Source organism: Arvicanthis niloticus, chromosome 5, assembly GCF_011762505.2.
Source record: "Arvicanthis niloticus isolate mArvNil1 chromosome 5, mArvNil1.pat.X, whole genome shotgun sequence".
Classification (NCBI taxonomy): domain Eukaryota; kingdom Metazoa; phylum Chordata; class Mammalia; order Rodentia; family Muridae; genus Arvicanthis; species Arvicanthis niloticus.
The window spans coordinates 40,670,368-40,694,351 of record NC_047662.1 but is presented as its reverse complement, the minus strand read 5'-3'; the positions used below and the strand labels follow the sequence as shown (position 1 = coordinate 40,694,351).

At 37.6% G+C, this 23,984-nt stretch overlaps 2 protein-coding genes across 2 annotated transcripts in view; both read left to right on the top strand.

Annotated features, from left to right (window-relative positions):
- The window catches only part of Faf1 (Fas associated factor 1), a 294,340-nt gene that overhangs the window by 150,288 nt on the left and 120,068 nt on the right, over positions 1-23,984 (top strand). The window contains exons 9-10 of the mRNA XM_076935184.1: positions 15,629-15,724; positions 23,359-23,485. Coding sequence (XP_076791299.1) covers positions 15,629-15,724; positions 23,359-23,485 — 223 coding nt within the window. The remainder of the gene's footprint in view (positions 1-15,628; positions 15,725-23,358; positions 23,486-23,984) is intronic.
- On the top strand, positions 8,698-10,658 carry LOC117708326 (pescadillo homolog). The gene has a single exon (XM_034501883.2). The coding sequence runs from the start codon at positions 8,723-8,725 to the stop codon at positions 10,481-10,483; it is 1,761 nt and encodes a 586-aa protein (XP_034357774.1). The 5' UTR covers positions 8,698-8,722; the 3' UTR covers positions 10,484-10,658.

Genomic DNA, 23,984 nt, shown 5'->3' with positions numbered 1-23,984 from the left:
ACAGACTGGTTGAACCATTTTTAAAGAGCAGCTTTTTTATGACTTACAGATTAAGTTGGGAGAATTGTCACATAATTATTAGCAGACACAAAATTCTGGCAGAGTAGCTTTGAAGTCCATGTTCATACAAAGAAGGATATGACATCTGCGTACCAAAGGAATCATCTTATGTTGACACATATTTTCTGTGACTTCTTTGTCACAGTTAACCATGATTTGGAAGACATAGAGAAGTTATGGTTTAATTCCTCCTTATTTGGTTTTACACTCTCTTCTCTTCTCAGACAGCAAGTCCTGTAATTTATTGCATTCACCAAAGCACTGCTGTTGTCTCTCCTAAGGCTACCTCTTCAATGACAGACTTGTCATATAAGACTGTTTCCTTGGAAGATCTAGAGATTTGATTTCCTGCTCTGTTCTGCTTCTTAGCCTACCCACACAAAATCTTTGCCTCTGGCATTGCCTGTGCCTCCATACACTCAGCTCCCATTTGTGATTATAGTCCTCTGCTTAGGAACTAATTGAATAAACAGTGCTTACTTAGGAGTGATCTATCCAAATGCCACAAGCTGTGGTCAATTGTCAAATGATACCATGTACTGGACAGGGGAGAAGTTGCCATTGTTTAAAGAGTACTAGTGTGAGTTTTGAAGTACATTCACTTTCATCTTTTCAAATGCTCCTCACATCTCAATAAACTAGATAATAGATGAGAACAGTAAGGGGCAGTCAGGCAAGAATTAACAGAGTGGGTAAAGCCTAGAAATAAGTATGTGGAAGGCACACTTTTGGACCAGTGTGTAAACAAGTAGGTAGTAATGACCAAAGATGATCTAAGTTATTATCTTGAACACCAAACAGGTAATGGGGTGTAGTTTAGTAGTCGAGTCGTCGTCGTCTCCGTCTCTCCGTCTCCGTCTCCTTCCTCCTCCTCTTCCTCCTCATCCTCCTCTTCCTCCTCCTCCTCTTCCTCCTTTTCTTCTTCCTCTCCATCTTGTTTTTTCCTTTTTTCTTCTTCTCCCCATTCACTTTCCTTTTAAGGAGGAAAAACCCATGAAGAGAGTTTTTCTAGATTTGGGGATGTAACTCAGGTAAAATTATCTACCACAGAGTATTCTTTCCACATAGTAATCCAGCAGTGTTTTAAACGTAGAATCCTATTACAGGCAGCTTTAATTGTGGGAACAGGGCAGGTGTGTGGGTGTGTATATGTGCCTTACAGGTGGGTTAAATGTATTTTAGATTGGTTAAATGTGGGTTAAATGTATTTTGGATTTCTAAGAAGACTTACCTGACCTCATAAAGTTCCTGCTGCTCATCTCATAATAACTAAAAGAAATACTTATAAAAGAGTCTGCTTTGTGGTGTCTTGGAATTGAACCTGGGGCTTCACATACGCTAGAGAAGGATTCTACCACTAAGCTATATTTACAGCCCAAGCAGGCTCTACTTTTGTCTTTAAAATTATATTCTCATTCTGTCTCTGTCTCTGTCTCTCTCTCAGTCTTTGTCTGTCTCCCCTCCCCTCTCCCCCTCCTCTCTCACCACACCACATTCATGGAGGCTAGAGAACCACTGTATGAGCACCTCCTCTCTCCTTTTACCAAGTAGTTCCCAGATATTGAAGTGTCTTTACATGCAGAGCCATTTTGCCAGCTCCAGGCTCAACTTCTGATAATGCTTTGTAACATAAACCTTTTAGAATGTTGGTAGTAATCACGTGGTGAATGATATTAGAGGTGGCCTCTTAGAAGTATTCATAACTGCAATATAATAAAACAAACACACTTTCCATTGTGTATCACTTGTGGTGTAGTGTTATATCAGAGAAATTAACTTATATAATTTAAAGTTACTTTTTTCATTTAGGAATAACTGTTTAATAAACATTGGTTAACATAGTTTGAATAGCTTGGATTTAGAAAAAATTAAGTAGTATAATAATAGGGTGCTTTATGTATGTTTCAAAACACTAATTAGGTTAAGTGTAGTTACATAAGCTTGTGTGAAACACATAAATAATACTAATATTGTCTCTTAGCGTTGGTTAGACTTTTAACGACAGAATCAGTTGGACCTTGTAAATAAAAAGTTTCAAGTCAACCCTGCTGTGTCTAAAGGAGTAGATGCAAAGACAAAATATGTGTGTGTGTGTGTGTGTTACAAAATTAATTGTACTATATTAGGCACTTTTTCACTTATCATTTTATTGATGTCAACAGAGATTATTCTCATTTCTCAGATGAGCAAACTGAGATTTCATGAGATCAAACAGTTTCCCTGAGAAATAGCATTAAATATCAAAGCCAGTCTCCGAGGCCAGGTTGTCTGTATCCTGTTAAGTGCTTGATGTGTAATAAGAATGTAAGTGTTGATTGAATAACTAAATTATAGACTGTAAGTAACCATATGATTAATACATGTTCATCAGCTAGTTCTAAATGATTAAGTTATATGGAGGGAGAGTCAAGAAAAACTCTGCACACATTCCAGATCTCTTTTTTTTCTTCTTCCCTGATCTTTAGATTATATATTTATGTTAATTCTCTCTTCTACCCTCCACCAGAGGAGGCTCAGAAGCAATGAAATGACTAAAGCAATAGAGATATTTAGAAACAAACACTTTCATTTGTAACAACATTATTGTCCTTTCTGTAAAAGAATAGAGTAAAAATAGAATCCTCCTTTTAGCTCAGTTGGCTTCTGTGACTTCAAGTTCCTTATCAGTAAACAACATATTTCCTGAAACTAGTTCTTTTCTATAGGTGAAACTGACTGTTCTCTCTAAGCAGATGTGGAGAAACTGCTCCTGGGGCGAGTCAGACTGATCTACTAATAAGGCTGCGTTTTTATTGTGTAGAGCAAGTGGGCACTCAGCTGAGTCAGTAGATAGCAAAAGTCCAAAAATACTATGATGTTGTATTTACTAAGAATGTATCTTTTTGGAAATGTTGCTAGTTCTATTCTTCATTTCTATGTGGTATCATCTTTTTGGGAACTGAAGTCAAACAGATTTTAAATGGCAAAATTTCTTTTGTGTTGTCCAATCTGTCTTGATAATCAAAAGCTATAAATTATGTTGGACCAGTACAGAGAATCCTAAACGTGGGCAGTTGTGAGAAAAGCAGCACCAAGACAGTTGACTCAATTTAAAAAATAAAGGCATTTTAAAAAATTTTAAATACCTATTTGTATTTTTAAAAAAAACTAATAGAAAAGTCTAGGTTAGGTTCCAAGATAGCTTGTTTATACCAAGATAAGAGTTAGGCAGAGAGCCTTACCATCTGTAGCTGATTTTTCTTTGTAAATGAGAGGCTTAACTGGCCCTTCTTGGGAGGAGATTCCTCTCATTTTGGAACCTTTTGTGACTTGTAGAACTCCAGTAGACGTTTGGGAGTCAGTAACTGATAGCTTGTCTATATAAAGTGCCATTTGGGGGATTATAATGGGGCTGGGATAAGTAAGACAGCTTCACTTGAGTTACTTAAGGCTTCGGTATGTTTGACCAACACATGATGAATTCTAAGGAGTTCTCAATGCAGACATTTTTGTTCCAATTCTGATTGCTCACTTGGTATCAGCATATGAGATTATGTTCATAGAAAAAGTCTCAGGACTTGTTACTGTTACAGTTGCTGTTTACTGCATTAAGCCTCATGGAGTTGCTGGATCAATTGAGAACTATAACACAGCAAAGCCTGGTGACAAATACAATTTTTAAAGCTCTGTTCACAGGGGTTTTGTAGATAATTGATCTTGACATCCACATCTCTTTTAATATTCACTGGTTCCAGAATATTATTAGTGATTTCCTTTTTAACAGTGTGCTTTCTTATGAGGTGACTAAACTGCTGTTTAACCCTGCTACAAGAATGTGGCGATGGGCTAGCCCAGACAAGTGGATATGTGCTTGGTAACTAGCATTCTTAATACACTGCTTCAACCTGCTGCAAATTAAAGTTCTGTGATTTTTTAGCACGTAAGTGACTTAAAAAAAAAAAAGCCTTGGTTTGTGAATAAAAATAAATAAGCTTTTTGATTTACACTCTGGTTGGCAGTAAATGAAATTTCAGCCTCAAGACTAAGTTTGCCTTTAAACTGCTTCACAATTTGTCTGGCTGAACAATGCATTTGAAGTGTTTAACAGTGATAAGGCAGTCAGCTTCAGTGCTTCTTGTATTTAAATGGCTTGTTTTTGAGCAGGGATATAGTAGAAAGTTTTATAGCCTTTAGAGGTCAGTCCAGTTTCACTTGAATAAATTGCTCTGCCTCTTGAAACTTTGTGATCTATGCAACCACAATCCTAAGTTTGCACATTTTTGTGTATGTTAAATGAAAAACCACTTGTTATAAAGTCCCTGATATATGAAGGTTTAGGTGTGGTTCTTTTAATTAAGTCAAAGAAACTTGTTATTGTCTTAGATCACAAGACAAGTGATAGTAAAGCACTATAGTAAGTGATGATGAGGTAAAACTGTCCAATACTAATTTTATCCTCTCCATTCAGTTTTCTGTTTGGTACTGAGCCAATTTCTTCATCTAAGTAAGGCTTAGTTGTCACAACTTTAGAATTAGGATTAAGCTGGGTATAGTAACACACACCACCTGTAATCCCAGCAACTGAGAGTCTGAGTTAGGAGAAACTCATTTTAGAGCCAGCCTGGACCACATAGGGAAATTCAGTCTTAGAAACAAATAAACAAAAATAAATTTCTTTTTAATAAAGGAAAAAGGACTTATTTTAATTTTTTAATATTCACTTAGCTGTATTCTTTGCCAAAATGTAAGACAAATGGCCTCTGGCCCACTTCCAGTTCCTGTTAGTTCTTAGGAGTGAAGCTCCACTGTGAATTTCTCTTCACATTTTGGTCTTCTAAATTCCTAACAAAATGGGATATTAAGGTCTGCTTTACTGCACTTTAGGACTTTTCTAGCTTGAAGTTCTAAATATTTGCTGAGAACCAAGTAGTCAGGTTTATAATAGTAATAACTAGAATAGATTTTTCTTGTTGCTGTTATTAAATACTTGATAAATGCAACTTAAGGAAAGATTTATTCTGATTACATTAGAACAACAAAAAGGAGAAGGTTGACTGCGCTGACTGCACACTCTAGAAGTAAGAGATGAATGTTGGGTATCTGAGTGCCTTCTCTATTGATTTAGCCTGGAACTCCAGCTCACAGAGTTGCACCATCCACATTCACCTTGGGTCATCTCCCACTGTAGCTACCAATTTAGAAACAGCTTCATATGTATATGTTTGCCTAGAAATTTGTCTCTTACATGATTCCAGGTGCTGTCAGGTTGACAATCAGTACATGTTGATCAGCAAACATTTTTGAAAATACATTTATTATTTATAAAATTTGAATTATATTATCTTAATTAAGTAGTAAGCTTCCAAAAATTAACCTTAATGCTAAATGCCCATCAGTACAACTTGAGACAAAGCTCTACAATAAGACAAAGCAAAAAGATTGAGCAGTAAGGTGGGGAAACTGTCACTTAGCAAGGGAAGACAGGAGTTTAAAGTTGCTGATTAAGTAAGTGCTGAGTAAGTAGCTGTGACTATTGAAGAGATTATCATATTAAAAGAGGAATTGTGAGTTCCCCACTTGAACCCTAGGAAGGGTGCTATGAGAGCAAGTTCATAGTAGGAAATGATAAATTCTTTTGAAAGGAGAAAACCTTACCTTAGAATGCCACTCAGAGGGGGTCTCTGTGTGAAAAACTGCCTAGGAGATTGGTCTCCCATGTTGTCTGCACACAGAGGTTGATAGAACTGTTGCCTAGGGTCCCCAGACCTAGCAAGCTTACAACAGAATGTATCCTGTTGAGGCCAGATAATTTGGGGGCAAGACCAGAGTCCCTGCAAGGAGGCCCTGGGTGAGTCCCCTGTGTGAGCTGTGATAGTAAAACCTAGATTACATTGGAAAGCCCAGGATGTGGGAAATGCTGGGACTAGGTGCTGTCTTCTAAGGAGAAGCTGTAGCCACAGAGTAGGAGTATGGATGATTCCATCATCGGCACCAGATATAGACATGGAGCTGTAGGATTTGGTGTTTCCCCTGCTAGGTTTCAGTGTTGCTTTGGTCTGACCATTTATTTCTATATTTGCATTTTTTCTCCTGGAATGAGAATTATTACTTGTAACATTGTATATTAGAGCCATGTAACTTGGTTTTGAACTTAAGTTAGTTCACAACTGAAATCATTTATCTTTAGTCCCAGAAGAGACTTTCCACTGGATTTTTGAGTAGTGTTGGGACTGTTAAGACTATATAGAGTTTTAGAGATAGATAAGGGATCTCAGGTCTCTCTGGTCACCAATCCTAACCTACAAGACAGTGAGAGAATGTTTCAAAAGTCACAAGATGGTACTGAGGAGAGTTGAAGGAAGAAAAAGATCTACCAGGCACTCAGCTTCATGGCACCACCAAGATTTGTGCTATGGTATTAGCAGCTTTAGGTGGCATTATCCCTTTTTTTTTCTTTTCTTTTTTGTCCTGACAATTGAACCATCTCACACATGCTAGCCAAGTGCTCTGTGTGAGCTATATTCCCAACCTCTTTTTCCTTCTTTATTTTGAGATAGAGTTCTATGGATCCCAGGCTAATGTTGAACTCAGTCTCTAGCCCAGGCAGACTATAAACTTGCTTCATTCTCTCAAGTAGCTGAAATTATAAACCTCCATAAGGCCTGGTCACAGATTGTACTTGTTATATCAGTGTAAAATCTGTTCAAAGTTCATATGGTACCTATGTTTCTAGGGCATAATTTTGATCCTGTGAACCTCCTTTAATGATTGTAATAGCCATGTGTCTGTAGATCATACTTTAAGAATAACTGATGTAGTTAGTATGTTCCAAATAATAATTTCTGTAAGGAGAAAATGAAATCTTCAAATGGGTTTTAGAAGTGTTTACTCACTGATGGAGTATTTGCAAATGTCTTTTCATTTAAGCTTTTCTAGCCAAATACCTACAGGCAAGGTGCTGCCAGTTTTTACAGAAGGAAAATAAAAACGTGGGTTTGTGAGGTAGAATATTAACTGTAGTGAACTCTAGAAATGAATTTGAACTCAGACATACTGACTTAAAAGTCTATTCCTGATTTGATCAGTTTACAATGTATTTGTGTGAGAATTATCACACCACTTTATATATCAAATTAATAGAAAAAATCTGTACTTAGACATCTTCTGTTCTTTTGAGAATCAACCAAAAGTTTGAATCTTTATGTTTTCTTTGAATTACTAAATAGGGAAAACTCAGTTGGTGATTTTCTTTTCCTGTCTCAACTCTTTAGATGATGCTGCCATCCTTATGTTTTAGTCATTGTTGGTGTACTGGAATAATCAGATGTAAGCTTTCCTAATACATCCCTTTGTGCTTAATTGTGATCATATAGACTAGGAAGAGTGTAAGATAGTCTTTTTGTTTCTCTTTGAAAGGTATTTGGAATAACTTAAATACATAAACATTTTGTTGACAGAGCATACTTATTGTTAAATAAAAAGTCCTCCATAGAAGAAATGATGATAATATGTAATGTCAGCTTACAGATGCTCTACTGTTACATTTCATGAAATAATTTTCCTCATTTATACATTTCTATATGTAAGCACTGTTATTACTAGTCCTACTTGTACAGTAGGTTGAGATTCAGCACATATTTGAGTCAATATATCATAATACTCTAATTATATATCTTATCTCAAGCCACAAGTACTAATTTTCAAAATAATATCCTACTTGTTGAATACTCTGTAGTAGAAATTTTTATTAGGCATATTAGCTCAATCTTCTCTCTTAGGGCAAAAATCTTATCTAATACTATGCCTATATATTATATATATATAGGCATATTATATATATATATATATATATATATATATATATATATTCCTTCATTTATTATTTTCATTTGACCTGTAATGTATATTAATTGTCTTTTCAAACATTTTAAAGTTATCTTTCAAAGCTTATTTACAAAATTTTTCAACTCTACAGATTGTGAGGCTAGTTATCTATGAGCAAGCATATAATTGTCAGTAACATCTTTTTCTTCTTTCTTAACCAGTCTTCATATGTGCCCTTCAAGCACTTGAAACATATTGACTGGTCTTCCTGCAGGATAATTTGGCCCTCACAGTGTTTTATAGTGAAAAATAAAATATTTGAACAAACAGCCTATAATAGGACAGTGTTTGTGGATACTTAGGACAAAGTAGCTTCTTATCTTTTGATAGATATGTCAGGGGAAAGCTGTATTTATGTTTGGTTAGTTTTGATGCTATCTTGTAATTCTACAAAGTCTGGAATTTGCAAAAATGTATTACTATTAATAATTGAGTTATACATGTATATATTATGAAACTATTTAGCATTAGATATATTTTATTCACTATAAGTATTCTCTAACAATTTTCTTAGTGATAAAATTAGGAGAAGTGCTAAGCAGACTGACTTTGCTTGTGCAGTTCTTAAAATACAAAGCTTACATGGACTTTGTTGTTTGAGTTACCAATATGATCTTTTTCTCATTTGTTATATAGCTGTGTCCATTTTTAGTATAATTTCAGGTTCAGTTTGATGGTATCCACTGAGGAGTAAATAACAGCATTTTTTTTTTTTTTTTTGGTGTGTGAAACTGTATAAAAAAATACCCTTTAAAAAACAGCATTATAGTTGCCTAAAAGAGTTACTCAACGTGGAGCTATGGGAGGTCTGGAGAAGAAGAAGTATGAACGAGGCTCTGCCACCAATTATATCACACGAAACAAAGCCCGGAAGAAGCTACAGCTGAGCCTGCCTGATTTCAGGCGGCTGTGCATCCTGAAAGGTATTTATCCTCATGAACCCAAGCATAAGAAGAAAGTTAACAAGGGCTCCACAGCAGCTCGAACATTTTACCTTATCAAAGATATTAAATTCCTCCTCCATGAACCCATTGTCAACAAATTCCGAGAGTACAAGGTGTTTGTTCGGAAGCTCCGCAAAGCCTATGGGAAGAGCGAATGGAATTCTGTAGAGCGCCTGAAGGACAATAAACCCAGCTTCAAACTTGACCACATTGTCAAGGAGCGGTACCCCACATTTATCGATGCTTTGCGGGACCTCGATGATGCCCTATCAATGTGCTTCCTCTTCTCCACCTTCCCCCGGACGGGCAAGTGCCATGTGCAGACCATTCAGCTGTGCCGCCGGCTCACTGTGGAGTTTCTACACTATGTCATCGCTGCCCGAGCCCTACGCAAGGTCTTCCTGTCCATTAAAGGCATTTACTATCAGGCTGAAGTGCTGGGTCAGCCCATTGTATGGATTGCACCCTATGCTTTCTCCCATGATCATCCAACAGATGTGGACTACAGGGTCATGGCCACCTTCACTGAGTTCTATACCACACTCCTGGGCTTCGTCAACTTCCGCCTCTACCAGTCACTCAACCTTCACTACCTGCCCAAGCTTGAAGGTCAAGCCCAAGCAGAGACAAAGGTCAGCGAGGACACATATGCATTGGACTCTGAGAGCTCTATGGAGAAACTGGCTGCTCTCAGTGCCAGCCTGGCTCGAGTGGTGGTGCCAGCTATAGAGGAGGCTGAGGCCGATGAGTTTCCTACTGATGGGGAGGTGACAGCACAGGAGGAAGGTCGAAGGAAAGAGCTGGAGGCACAGGAAAAGCACAAGAAACTCTTTGAAGGCCTGAAGTTCTTCCTAAACCGCGAGGTGCCCCGAGAAGCATTGGCCTTCATTATCAGGAGTTTTGGTGGGGATGTATCCTGGGACAAGTCTTTGTGCATCGGAGCCACCTATGACGTCACAGACTCTTGCATCACCCACCAGATTGTTGACCGGCCAGGGCAGCAGACCCCCATCATTGGCAGGTACCATGTACAGCCCCAGTGGGTGTTTGACTGTGTGAATGCCCGGCTCCTCCTCCCTGTGGCAGAGTACTTCCCTGGGGTACAGTTGCCCCCACATCTTTCGCCCTTTGTATCTGAGAAGGAAGGAGATTACATTCCTCCTGAGAAGCTGAAGCTCTTGGCTCTGCAGCGGGGAGAAGATCCAGGAAACTTGGAAGAGGAAGAGGAGAGCGAGGATGATGAAGACGATGACAACGAAGGTGACGGTGATGTTGCAGCGGAAAATGAGGATGAAGATGCAGAAGCTGAATCGGAGGAGGAGGAGGAAGCGCACCTGTCGGCCTTGGAGCAGCAAAGGCTGGAAGGAAAGAAACCCCAGGTTATGGCCGGCACTGTGAAGCTCGAAGACAAGCAGCGGCTGGCCCAGGAAGAAGAAAGTGAGGCCAAGCGCCTGGCCATCATGATGATGAAAAAGCGAGAGAAGTACCTTTACCAAAAGATCATGTTTGGCAAGCGGCGCAAAATCCGAGAGGCCAACAAGCTCGCAGAGAAGAGGAAAGCCCATGATGATGCCGTGAGGTCTGAGAAAAAGGCCAAGCGGACAAGGCCTGTATGAACTCGTCGTCCCTCACCGATATTTGGACTTGGCAGAAGGAAGCTAGTGAAGCACACATCCACACCAGCCAGCACTCTCATACTTTTGGTGGTGTGTGGCCAGCCCCGGCCCCCCGTATGGTTCATGCAGTGTCTGGGCAAAGAGGCCTCTACCCAATACAGTTCTTAACCCAGGAGTCCGTCTGACATCCTCATTTTCCTTGGCTTTCCACAGCCTCCTAATAGCTGTTCCCATCCTGTGCTTGGAATGTCATCATGGGGTAAGGGTGATGAGCTTTTGTGATTAAATGGTTGGATCTTTGCAGCCGAAAAAAAAAAAAAAAAAAAAAAAAAAAAAAACAGCATTATAGTACTTATTGTAAAAGTTTTGTTTTTGAAGCATTTTAGTATCTCCTGGGTTTTAGAGCTATGTTCTCAGTTTTACTTAGGTACCTTTTTCCCCATGATAAATTGATGCATGCAAATTAGTGAGAAGGCAGAAATAAATAACTCCTACTTATGACTAACCTCTCATAAAGCTAAAGGATAATCTTAACAGTTCTATATGTAATGTTTTTGTCCAGGAAAACTTAGAACATAGGATAAATATATATCACAGTCTCTGAATTACTAGACTCTTAATACCAATTGTGTTGAGGCCCACATTCTGCCTCAACACTTTGCCTCAACACTTTTGGGGCTAAGTGCTCTGGTCAAGAGAGAGAGTGGGGCTCTTGGGGCAAGAGACGCGAAGAATGGAGACAAGACAGGGTGTGATTCAGTCTCTTCTATTTTCTCAAGTCTCCCTTATTGAAGGGAATTCTGAGGTATTTATATACACAAGCAGGAGAACACAGGTGAAAACATTTTACCACGTGCACCATACAGCTGAGGTCACTAAACAGCAAAACAAGCTATGTGGGATAAACAATATATTTATCAGAGTGTGCTTCAGCTGTTAAAGGCTTTTGACAACCAAGTCTTTCATCAGGGTATATGGTTCCAGATGGCTGCAAAGTTGATCTAGCCACTTTCTACTAAAGTCAGCTCCCAACACAATTGTTTTGTCTGTTTAGCAAAAATGGATTAGAAGACACTTTAGGAACAAAAGATCCATGTAACATTAATGTTTTTCAAACATCTATGTGATGGTTTGTATATGCTCTGCCCAGGGAGTGGCACTATTAGAAGGTGTGGCCCTGTTGGAGTAGGTATGGCTTTGTTGGAGTAGGTTTGTTACTCTGTGTGTGGGCTTTAAGACCCTCATCCTAGCTCCCTGGAAGCCAGTATTCTGCTAGCAGCCTTAAGATGAAAATATAAAACTCTTAGCTCTGCCTGCACCATGCGTGCCTGGACTCTGCCATGACTTGTCTTGATGATAGTAGAAGGAACCTCTGAACCTGTAAGCCAGCCTCAATTAAATGTTGTCCTTTATAAGACTTGCATTAGTCATGATGTCTGTTCACAGCAATAAAACCCTAACTAAGATAGCCTGTTTTTAATGATGGTTCTTAAATGCTTAACCTCCCTTGTAGCCTACTACCTACCAGAGGTAGTGGAAAAGAAAGGATACAGGGGAAGTGGACCTGTTTAGAAAGGTTCTTTGGAGCAACTCCTGTCTGGACATTAGCAGTTCAGTTCACAAGTTAGCATCAGCAGCTCGATCCACTTGCAAACACTTCACAGATACATCAGCAGTCTAGTTTGGTAGAGTCAGAATAGCAAACACAAATCAACAGGGTGGCACTACCTAGCAGAGACACCAGGCCTCAGGCTCGGCACAGGTCAGCTGGAGGGATCAGGGAGGGACACCAGGAAAAATTCTTGGTTGTGCCTCTCTCAGCAAATTAAAGCTCAGCGAAGATGTGAGACCAACAAAAGTTGAACAGCTAGCTCTATAAGCAAACCTAGCTTAGCTTTTATTTCTGTCACTGTCCATCGAGTCCTATTTATATCCCTCCAAACATCACATGTCTTCCATGGGTTGCCTCAGAACATGTCTTGCCTCATCATGTCAGTCTTTCTCAGCTGACATTATTCTGCCAATCAGCCTGAGTCTGAGGAAGTAGCAAGAAACTGCAGCACACCACCAGAAATTTTTTGGTGCATTTCACTCTATGGAGTTCCGACAAATGCAGGTCAATGACACAATGTAATATGTGTGTTGTTAGCAAAGAATTCTTAATCACATGACTTTTTACGTGCTTGCTTTAGCAGAACATCCTTTCTCCTGTGTCTACTTCAGCAAAACATTCCTTCTTGAATCTACCTTAGCCATTCACCTGTGTCTACTTTAGGAAACACTCCTTCACGTGTTTGCCCCACCATCCAAACACATCCAACACAACTGACTTTCCAAAGAAGCCTTAAATTTTCACTTTCAGATCAGCCCAAAGGAAATTAGACACACAGAAAAATAGATGAATTTTTTTTTCATATTTTATATCTTAAAAGTACTAAAAGACAAGTACAAAATACAGGACTATGAAAGCACGGAGAAGAAGCTGTTTTCCCATTATTTATCTAACTGCTTTACCCCAACTTAAACGCTGGTATATAGTTAGAGTCATGACTCTAGGATTTTAGTGCTGGGGATTATACTGTGGAATGAGCTTTATTTGTTTGTTTGTTTGTTTGTTTGTTTATATTTTTAAAGATTGATTAGATAGTATGATATAGGTGTGAAATTATACTCCTACTAACTTTCTTACGTCTAGAAGATTCTGTGCATGTTGCTTTGTGTATCTGTCTTCTCAGTTGGTATATATGTACCCTTAAGACAGGCACTATATCTTATATCCAATCATTTGTTTAAGCAGCATTTATTAAGCAATATAGAATTGAATTATGAAATAACAGAATCTTTGAGTTGAGTTTGTTTTTTGAGTTTTATGATCTGCTGCCTATGAATTATTAATTTGTAGATATTTGAATTTCTTCACTTTGTCAGACGAATTCATCCCCAAAGTTAACAAAGATGTTTTTAAAGTACCATGGATACCATATTTTATTTCTAATAATAGAAGAAACTTTGACTCACGTTATCATTACATAAATTAGATGTTTAGACAAGGGCAACCTCACACTAATGGTCCTCCCACCTCCACCTTCCAGGTCTGGCATTATAGGTACACCCTATGTTTGTATGGTGCTGGGGATGCCACCCCAGGCCTCTTTCATATTAGGTAAATACTCTACCAACTAACTAAGCTGCATCTCTAAGCCCTTTAAGTTGCTTCTTTTGGGGGGAACCTATTTAAGTCTTCTCTTTGTGATAATGGAAAATCCAAACTCTCTTCAAACTCAGAGATATATCTGCCTCTGCCTCCCAAGTACTGGGATTAAAGGCATGTGTCACCACACCTGTCTAAACACATGACTCATGACTTTTATCAGTATAATCTGTGTATGTCAGCATACTTGGGTATTTATGTGAAGTCTCTATTTTCCACATCAATATTTGCATTGAAATAATTAGCCTAAGTAAGCATGTTTGAATTCTAGTTTGCCTCATCCACTATTGTCTGCTGCCTATGAATGTATTGATTTGTAGATATTTGGATTTCTTCCTTTAAGTCACACTAATTCATATCTTTCCAGAGTTACCAAAGAATAACTTTTCTATGTCAATACCATATTTTATTTCTAATAATAAAAGAAACATTGATTTACATCATCATTATATTAAGTACATGTATACGTTACAATTTGCCATAGGAACACATACCTTCTTAAGGGTGTTTAACTGTGTTGTTGTCTTGAGTGCTAGAAATCAATTGAGTACTCACAGTGTGTGCTCCTCTACTAAGCTCCACCTCCAGCCTTTAACATTGTTTTGTTGGGTTTTTAAGAATTATATATTTTCATTTTACATAAAAACACTGTGAGTGTTTTTCCTGCAAGTAAGTGTATCATGTGTATATATAGCACACAGAACCCTGAAAAGGGCAATGGCTCCTCCAGAAGTAGAGTTACAATGAATGTCAGAATGTGCTGGGTGTTGAGAACCAAACCCAGGTCCTCTGGAAGAACAGTGTTTTTATCTACTGAGGTATCTCTGCAGCTTGCCTTAATACTGTTTTAATTCTCCTACATAGTTACATGATATGAAATACAAATAATTTGTAGACAGAAGTTAACCAAAATAGCATGAGAATAAAATACCATTACAGAATAAATGATATGTAGCATGCACTACAATACTAAAATATGTTATTGATAATCACCATGAACTGTTGGCATATAAAATTGTTTTGTTAATCATAATTCTTTCATGTTACTTTTACTTTGTGATTTCTTGAGAGGATTCACTAATTCTGAAACAGGTAAAAAAATTTTAGGTCCATTTTCTTAGAATCTGACTGTTTCTTTAAGATAATTGATACTTATGAAACATAAAGTCCAGTCAGATTTTTTTATGTTTGCCCAATTTAAATTTAAACCTCCAAGTTAATTTTAGTTACTATCAGATATACTATAAACTTTAATAGACATAAATATATGTTACTTAATTGTTATTGCAGAACAGCACAGATTCTTTGGACAGTGTTTAGAATGTAAACCAAGTAAGTTCTTTACATGCACTTTAGGTTTGTAAGCCTTTATAATCCTTACCATTGTGTGTTAGTACTGATGTATAAATAACATTGTAACTGTGTAGTAAAATGAAAACACCGGGGGCTTTGGGACATATGCTTCCTATGTTCCTGCTAGGAAACATGGATCCTATTCTATGAATGAGCCCATTAACAGACCTGCACTGAGGGAAAGTATGTATAATTTGGCCTTGTCTATAATTTCTATTTTCTCTCATCTGTTTTCTACTGAAAATTAGTCTTGATTACAGTGTCGGGGCGGGGAGGGGGGAGCAGTGTCTCATTATCTATGCAGTCCCAGCCGACTTGGAACTCAGTATGTAGTCCAGGCTGAGATACACCTGCCTCTGCCTCTCAAGTGCTGAGATTAAAGGTGTGTGTCATCATGCCTGGTTTACCAGAATATTTTACTTGGTGAAAAGTTCGAGAATGTCAAAGCCTTCTTTGTAATGTTATACCCAGGCTAATAGCTTTCTAACATAGCTTAAAATTATAGAAAAAAATAGAAATCCAAAATCCTTTTTTGATGGAAATTATATTTTGTTTAAAATGATGCACTTTACTTTGTGCAGATGTGTCTTGCTGAATCAGGACTCTCTTATCCCTGTCATCGACTAACTGTGGGAAGAAGAACTTCACCTGTACAGACCCGTGAGCAATCAGAAGAGGTAAGCCTATTTTCCACCTTCTTATTGAACTGAAAGCACATATCCTCCACTCATCTGCCCACTTCCTGTTCTTTTTTTCTTCACAGCAATGAATTGGTAACGTTAATGTGCCGTGAATAATGTCACATTCAAATTTTGAAGCCAGAAACTTTCCATGCAAGATTATTACTAATATGTTTCTGTTAGTTTTGCATTTCAATATACAGACTTCAGACAGGTTGTTTTTTAGATGATTTTTACATAGAATTGTCAACTTAACAAAGGAATTTTTTAACCTACATCATTGAGTGCCTTTATTGGAATTGAGCCTCAAGGTTTTATAACTTAAAAGTAGACAATTTTATACTTGTAGCAATGTACTCAAAATCAAAGCTGACAGATCATTTATTCATTGAGAGCAGTACACACAGACTCAAAAGAATAATACCAGGAAGCAGAAAAGATGGGGTATGTTTTATATTTGTTTTACTTTGAAGCTCTGCGTGTATATGGACCGTAAGATATTAAAAGATATTGTCTTAATTCTGTTCCATAGTTATAGATAATATTTTCTTGCTTAACTTTGATGTTAGTCTTAAGAGGCTGGGAAAGAAAGCATGACTATTAGGATTTATTGTGTCAGTAACCTCCTATTATATACTGTGAAGCATATAATAAAAGTATACAACGCTTCCAGGGGCTATATCTGTCAGGGATAGGTACTAAGGAGAGACATAGTGTCTGACATAGGCCAAAGGCTGATGATCTCTGACCTTATAACTCTTTATTACTGTTCTGAGGGTCAGAAGCTGTTGGCTTCTAGCAATTTAACTCTCACTGTTCTGTTCTGGGACCAAAAGCTGATGACTTTTGGCAATTTCACAGAGAAAAAGGTGTCTGCATGTGTATGCACCAATTGCATGCAGTGCCTGTGGATGCCGGAAGAAGGTGTCTGATCCACTGGGATAGGAATTACAGGAGCTTGTAAGGTGCTGTGTGAGTGCTGAGAATCCAACCAAGTTCTTCTGCAAGAACAGCTAGAATGTGAGCCATGTCTCCAGCTTCTGGGAGGCACTGAATTTGAACTAATTTTAAATCAAATTGAAATAACAAAACAAAAGAACATCTGCAGTGAGTCTTTTAGGGCAGTGAGGTTCTCAACCTGTGGATCATGACTTGGGTGGGTGGGGATTTGATGAATGGTCCTTTCACAGGGGTTGCATATCAGATATCATGCATGTCATTTCTTTATTACGACTCATAACAATAGCAAAATTAAAGTTATAAAGCAGCAACAAAATAATTTTATGGTTGGAGGTCACCACAATGTGAGGAACTGCATCAAAGGGTCTCAGCATCAGGAAGCTTGAGAACCACTGCTTTAGGAGAAAAAGTAAAAGTTTTTATGAGTAAGGAAAGAAAGACGAAAAAAACAAAAACCAACTATATAGACTGCATTCTGGTTACTAGGATCTACAATGGGAATGAATCTTCTTTCTATAAAACCATGAAAGGGATAATCAAAATTTATTCAGTTTGGCTACTGTACTTTAGGCATTAAAGAGATGGATGCAAAAATAACATATGATAAAATTTTTAGTTAAGTTGGAAATAACAAAAAGTTTTATGTATTGCTATTTAGGGGGAAAACATAAATATATATGTTTGGTACCATTTGAGATTTTAAGCATCCATTAGTGATCCTGGAATATGTTCTCATGGATCAGGGTGGGCCTGTTTTCCTTTGAACACACACAAATTATTTTTCCTACAAAAATTAGGTCAATTTAAAAAAATATAGATTCTCTCAAGACTGCATAATAAAACAAAATTCTGCATTCCGACCACCAGTTGGACCAACACCATTTGTTGAAAATGTTGTCTTTTTTCCACTGGATGTTTTTGGCTTCTTTGTCAAAGATTAAGTGACCATAGGTGTGTGGGTTTATTTCTGGGTCTTCAGTTCTATTCCATTGGTCTACCTATGTGTCTCTGTACCAATACCATGTGGTTTTTTATCACTACTGGTCTGTAGTCCAGCTTGAGGTCAGGACTGGCGATTCCCCCAGAATGGTTTTCGCTATCCTAGGTATTTTTGTTATTCCAGAGGAATTTGAGAATTGTTCTATCTCTGTGAAGAATTGAGTTGGAATTTTGATGGGGATTACATTAAATCTGTAGGTTGCTTTTGGTAAGATGGTCATTTTAACTATGTTAATCCTGCCAATCCATGAGCATGGGAGATTTTTCCATCTTCTGAGGTCTTCGATTCCTTTCCTCAGAGACTTGAAGTTCTTGTCATACAGATATTTTGATCCATTCTTGTCTCCTTGTACAAAGCTCAAGTCCAAGTGGACCAGGGACCTCCACATGAAACCAGATATGCTGAATCTAATAGAAGAGAGAGTGGGAAAGAACCTTGAACACATTGGCACAGGGGAAAATTTCTTGAACAGAACACCAATGGGTCATGCTTTAAGATCAACAATTGACAAATGGGACCTCATAAAATTGAAAAGCTTCTAAAAGGCAAAGGACACTGTCAGTAGGACAAAACGGCAGTCCACAGATTGGGACAAGGTCTTTACCAACCAAAATATACAAAACTAAACAAAACCAACAACAACAACAAAAAAAAAAAAAAAAAAAAAAAAAAAAACTCCTGCAGGTAGCTCACCAGGTAAAGGTGCTTGCTGCTAAGCCTGACAACTTGAGTTTTCCCTGAGACCCACACAATGGAAGTAGAGAGCCAACTCCTAGAAGTTGACTTCTCACCTGTGTATGTGCACTGTGGCACACATGCCACACATGCCACACATGTGGCTTGGCATGCATGTGTATACACTCACTCACTCACTCACTCACATCTCCTTATACACCACACACACACCAAATTAAATAAACCCTACAAACCTAGCTCTCCTCAAATGAAATCTTTTCTTTTTCAGTAAACTACACTAGAAGACTCTCTACTTCCTTATCTTCTGTTTGAATTAATTCACCATTTGCTTCTTACCATGTGACTAAAATTGAATTCATTATTAAAGTTAGGTATATTAATAATTTTTGCAAGATAGCATGTTATGTCATGTCCTTGAATTTTCACAGAACTTTAGGGGTTTGTATTAGTCACATGTTGCAATTACAGTGTGAAGACAGACTCAAGTACAATGTCATATGGTATATAGCTCTAATTTTTTTGATTATAAATTAAGGTTTCTTTGGTTGATTGTATTTTTTTCCCCATAGTTACATTTTTGAGGTAAATGTAACTTTAAAAAATTAACCTTTAAAAGTAAGTGTATACAGACAAGTATAGGTCGCAGCCCCACCAAAATCTCTCCTTGCAAGAGATGGAGATTAAAACCTTTATAGAAAACCACAACAAATCAAAAGAATCACAGAGAAAAAGTGGCTTTATGGAGCCCAGCCCTAACTGATCCATCTCCAGAACGACTCTTATACCTCAGGGATCATAGTGGAAGACAAGTGGAAAGATGAGTGTCAGAGGAACAAGAAATTTTCTGTGAGATTTTTGTCTCCTAGAAATGTCAGAATTAACAGCAATGAAGTTTTTATCAACATGGCTGCCTAAACCAGACCTGAACAAGAACGATACCAGTTGACATGCTAACATGGAAAAAAGGAAATCTCTTGAAGTTTCAACCCAAGACAAAGAACTATAAACAACTAAGGAATGCTGAAGGTTGGAGAAAATAGTCTTCCCAGGAAGGAGCTCCCAAATTGTTTAATCCAATACCAAGTGATCAACCCTGAAATCATAGTTATTTAAGTAACATTATATGAAGTCATCAGGTTTTATTCATGTATTCAAGAATATATAGCTGAATTATATATGTAGCAATAAGAGTTCATGAATTAGAGGGGGGAGGGAGGGGGAAAAGGGGAGAGAGAGAGAGAGAGAGAGAGAGAGAGAGAGAGAGAGAGAGAGAGAGAGAGAGAGAGAAGAGAGGGGGAGGGAGAGGGGGAGGGAGAGGGAAAGGGAGAGGGAGACGAACATGTACAAAACCAGTGAGGGGGTAGATGGGAAAGGCTAAAGGAAAGAAAGGGAGGAGGAAAACCATGTGATTATTTTTAAATTTCAAATAAATTTTTCTTGAAAAGTTTTTTTGCATACAATATATTCTGATCAACTTCCCCCCTCCAATTTTTAGATTCTTCCCACCTACTCAACTTCACACTTTCTCTCTCTCTCTCTTTAAAAAGCAAATAAACAACAAAAACAAAAAGATAAGAAACAGAAACACACCCCACAAAATGGAAGCCACAATATATATTTAAAAAAAAAAAACCACGAAGATAAAAAATGCCTAAGCAAAGTAATCTTGAGACAGAAGGGCTACAAAATTTGTCTTGACCATCTACTGCTGTGCATGAGGCCGGCCCTGAAATGTGGTTACTATATCCAGTGAAACTCCATTGCAGAAAACTGAGTTCTTCTCTCCAAATGGAAGCTATCTAATTGCAGATAGCTTCTTGGTTTGAGTGAGAGCCTGTGACCCCTCACAGTGCTGGGGCTCTGGCTTGGACATATTCAGACACTGTGCATGCATGCTTTTTTTGTCTCTGTGTATAAGTCCTGCTGTATCTGGAGGACATTGTTTCTTCTATCACCCCTCACTCTTAGAATCTGTCCATATCCTCTTTGAAGTAGACTTCTCAGCTTTGAGGGGAAGGTTTTGATGAAGAGATCCCATTCAGGATTGAGTGTTCCATGGTCTCTCTCTCACTCTTTGTACATTGTCCACTTATCATGTTTTAATTCCCATCCAAGATAAAGTTTCTCTGATGAAAACTGAGTGAAGCACTGATCTTTAGGTATAACAGAATGTTGTTAGGACTCTTTAGGGGAACAGTAGTATCTTATTTTCCCATGGGCCCAGGGCCTATTTGGTCTCAGGTTTTTGGCTATTCCAATAGTGTCAGGCATGGGTTCCATCTCAAGGAGTGCACCCTAAATCTAATATCTGCTACACCTAAAACCCGTTATTCAGTTTGCTTTTCTTAATTCTGTAGCTTTAAATATCAAGTTCTTTGCTAGATTTTTCCCCATATAGTGTGCAACTCTTCTCAGTGCCAGTGTTTCCAAATGTGTTCTGCCGCAGTGAAATCTGACTTTGAGTCTGCATTGTGTACATACACCTTGTGGAGCTTTGATGTCTAAATCACATAATAGGTGGTCCATACATGTCTGCCAAAGGTAACATCTGCTTCACTTCTTTTTGTTTTAATGCTAAGTATTAGTTCTAAATTTTTATTTCAAACAACTTGGCTATTATCTCCTCCTGGAAGTTTTTCCTGATCCATTTACTAGCCTTAGAGTGTATGTATCATAACATTTATTGGTCAGCATTATAATTGTCTTCATAAATCATATACTGCTGGTAGAGGGGCATAGCCTGTTTTCCTTTAAATGAATCCAGAGAATGTAGTGGAGATTTGCAAAGTGAACAAGTTAATAGACAGACAAAACACAATCTGAAATTTTCTTAGCTCTTTAAAAACTGTTAATTGATTGTCAAGATTCAAAGAATTTTATTGCAGCTGTAACAGATACCAAAAGATTATCTATTCTTTCTCATCAGCAAATATTAGTGAGTGGAAAAGGTTGTTTCTCTCTCTCTCTCTCTCTCTTTCTCTCTCTCTCTCTCTCTCTCTCTCTCTCTCTCTCTCTCTCTCTCTCTCTCTTGTTTTAGAAAAAAAGCTTTTCCTAACTTGTTAGGTAGCTGATAAGAAAATGTGAAGAGATTGGTAGTTCCTTATACATAATTAAGCAGCTCATTCTTGCAGTTACTTCAATAATTCATACTTGAAATATACTTTTTTTAATAAAATTGGCTTTTTAGATACCTCCATTCAAAGAGGTTGTAGTTGTATGATTTCATTTTCTAAGATTCTAAGGGAAATCCATGCTTTGTGTAGAAACTGTATACTGTCTCATAGAGAAAGTTAAACCATTGTTTATGAAGTGAGGCTCTGTTGTTACAGGAAGTGGTATTAAAGACTCCATTTGCAGCAACACAGTAGATATAAGACAATAAGAGAAAGGAAGTAAAGAAAGAATGCTCCTTGGAGTCATACTAAGCAAGGTAGGGGAAGTAGTGAGGAAGTTTTCAGTTTAATCCTTGCTACCTTTTTACTTGCCTATGAATCTGACTAGACACTGGAAAGGAACATGCAGTGTACCTTACAGATTTTGTGCTAATGCTTCTTTAAACCTCAAATGTTAGCCACCTTCACGTTATAGATATTTGGATGAAACACTATTTGGATGAAACACACAGGGAATTCAGAAGCATCTTATACAGTGATTTCCTCATTTTGTGGTGACCCCAACTATAAAATTGTTTCGTTGCTACTGCATAACTGTAAGTTTGCTACTGTTATAAATTGTTAATATCTGATATGCAGAAGGCGACCCCTGTGAAAAGGTCATTGAACCACCAGGTTGAGAAACACTGATTTTATAGTAGGTGTTCATCTTAGTGTGTTGTTCTGAAGAGGATCTCTACCAATGTGCTTTAAAATGGACAGGGGAGTCAGAGGATATAGGCTCTTGAAACCAAGTCTGAGCACTTGAGTTCCATCCCTGGCACTCACATATAGTGGAGGGAGAGAGCTGACTTCCAAAGTTTGTTCTGACTTCCACATGTGCGCCATGGTACATGCATGTATGTATACACAGATAAACAGACAAAAAGAGAGATGATTGAGATTTTTTGTAATGGAAAGAGTTTTGAATTTTTAAAAATGAGATATATTAAACCAGGGGGAGATCTTGACTTTGTAGAACAAAAATCTAAGGTTAAGATTAGGACGCATACAATCCTAATCATTACTTTTACATATAAAAAGTAAAGCTTTTATAATAAATAGTAGAATCTTAAAATGTTTCAGCAGTCCTTTTAAATGTTTCAGCGGTCTGTTAAATGGATACAAAGAAGAAAGGCAGAGAGACAAAATTTTTAAGTGAAGAAAGACACTTGCTGCCACATCTAAGACCTGACTTTGATGCCTATAACCCACATATTGGAAGGAATCTGACTTTTAAAAGTTGTCCTCTAACCTGCACGCACGCACACGCACAAGCACACGCGCACACACACACACACAGGCACGCACCCAGGCACCCAAGCACATGCACACCTACCCCTACAAACAATTTACATTGCCTTCAATTTACATTGATATTTCATACATGCCTGTTTTATGTATCTCCTAATGACACTCTTAGAATAGAATACCAGTGTTTGTCTTACTGAGGTTTACTGCAGTCGGGCAATGACAAGTCTGAATGCTGCCTTGTTTCTGATTGACAGATTCACATAGTGTGAGCCTTTTGAGCTTAAATTTGTCTTTGAGTTTCTAGGTGTACCCACTGGTCATTTATTTGTGTACTATACACTAGTATACCACAGAAATCTTCATCTTTGTTGAGCTTGTAACTGTCCTTGATTTTGTTTAGAAATGTTTGTGAGCTTTAAAATGAAAAGTTTTAAATTAAAAAAAATTAAGCTGTACTTTAATAGATAGTTTCATACTTGATGAAGTTTTTATCTTATTGCAATTATATAACTTTAGAATTTCATATGTTAAAAATCAATCTGAATCTAATTAGGACTTTCCTTAAATAGCAAAGCACGGATGTTCATATGGTTAGTGATAGTGATGGAGATGACTTTGAAGACGCTTCAGAATTTGGAGTAGATGACGGAGAAGTATTTGGCATGGCATCATCTACCCTGAGAAAATCTCCAATGAGTGAGTATTCGTAGCTCTTTGGGACAAGCACTATAATTCTCCCTTTTAGTATTAAACTTAAAAAGAATAGTGGACTTTAAAACCCTTTTCTGTAAGTTTAGAAGTGGGCTTGCTTCATTAGAACCAGAGTCTGTTGAATTCTGATTTTTTACTAAGCCTCCAGATTTTCAAAGTGCTAGTAAAAATGACAAAAGTGTGTAGTAAAAATTTCAGTGTATAATTAGTTTCAGTTCTATTTGTTTTTTTTCTTAGAAGTTGATTGACAAACAGCATACTTTGTGTTGATAGTGCTTGTTCCCCATGTGTCAGAGATGTCAGTGTGAAGATGAATAGTAATATTACCTTTATATTCATTGTTGCTATCCATTTTTAGAAGGAAAAGTGAAGTAGAATATATGTGCCATCTTTCTCATTTTCACTTATGAGATGCATGATAAAGAATAAGAAAGGGTACTATATGCAAAATGATTTCTAACATAAATCCTTTTGTGACCTATTC

Excerpts from the sequence above, each read along its gene's own strand:
- LOC117708326 (XM_034501883.2), top strand. The coding sequence starts at position 8,723 with ATGGGAGGTCTGGAGAAGAAGAAGTATGAACGAGGCTCTGCCACCAAT.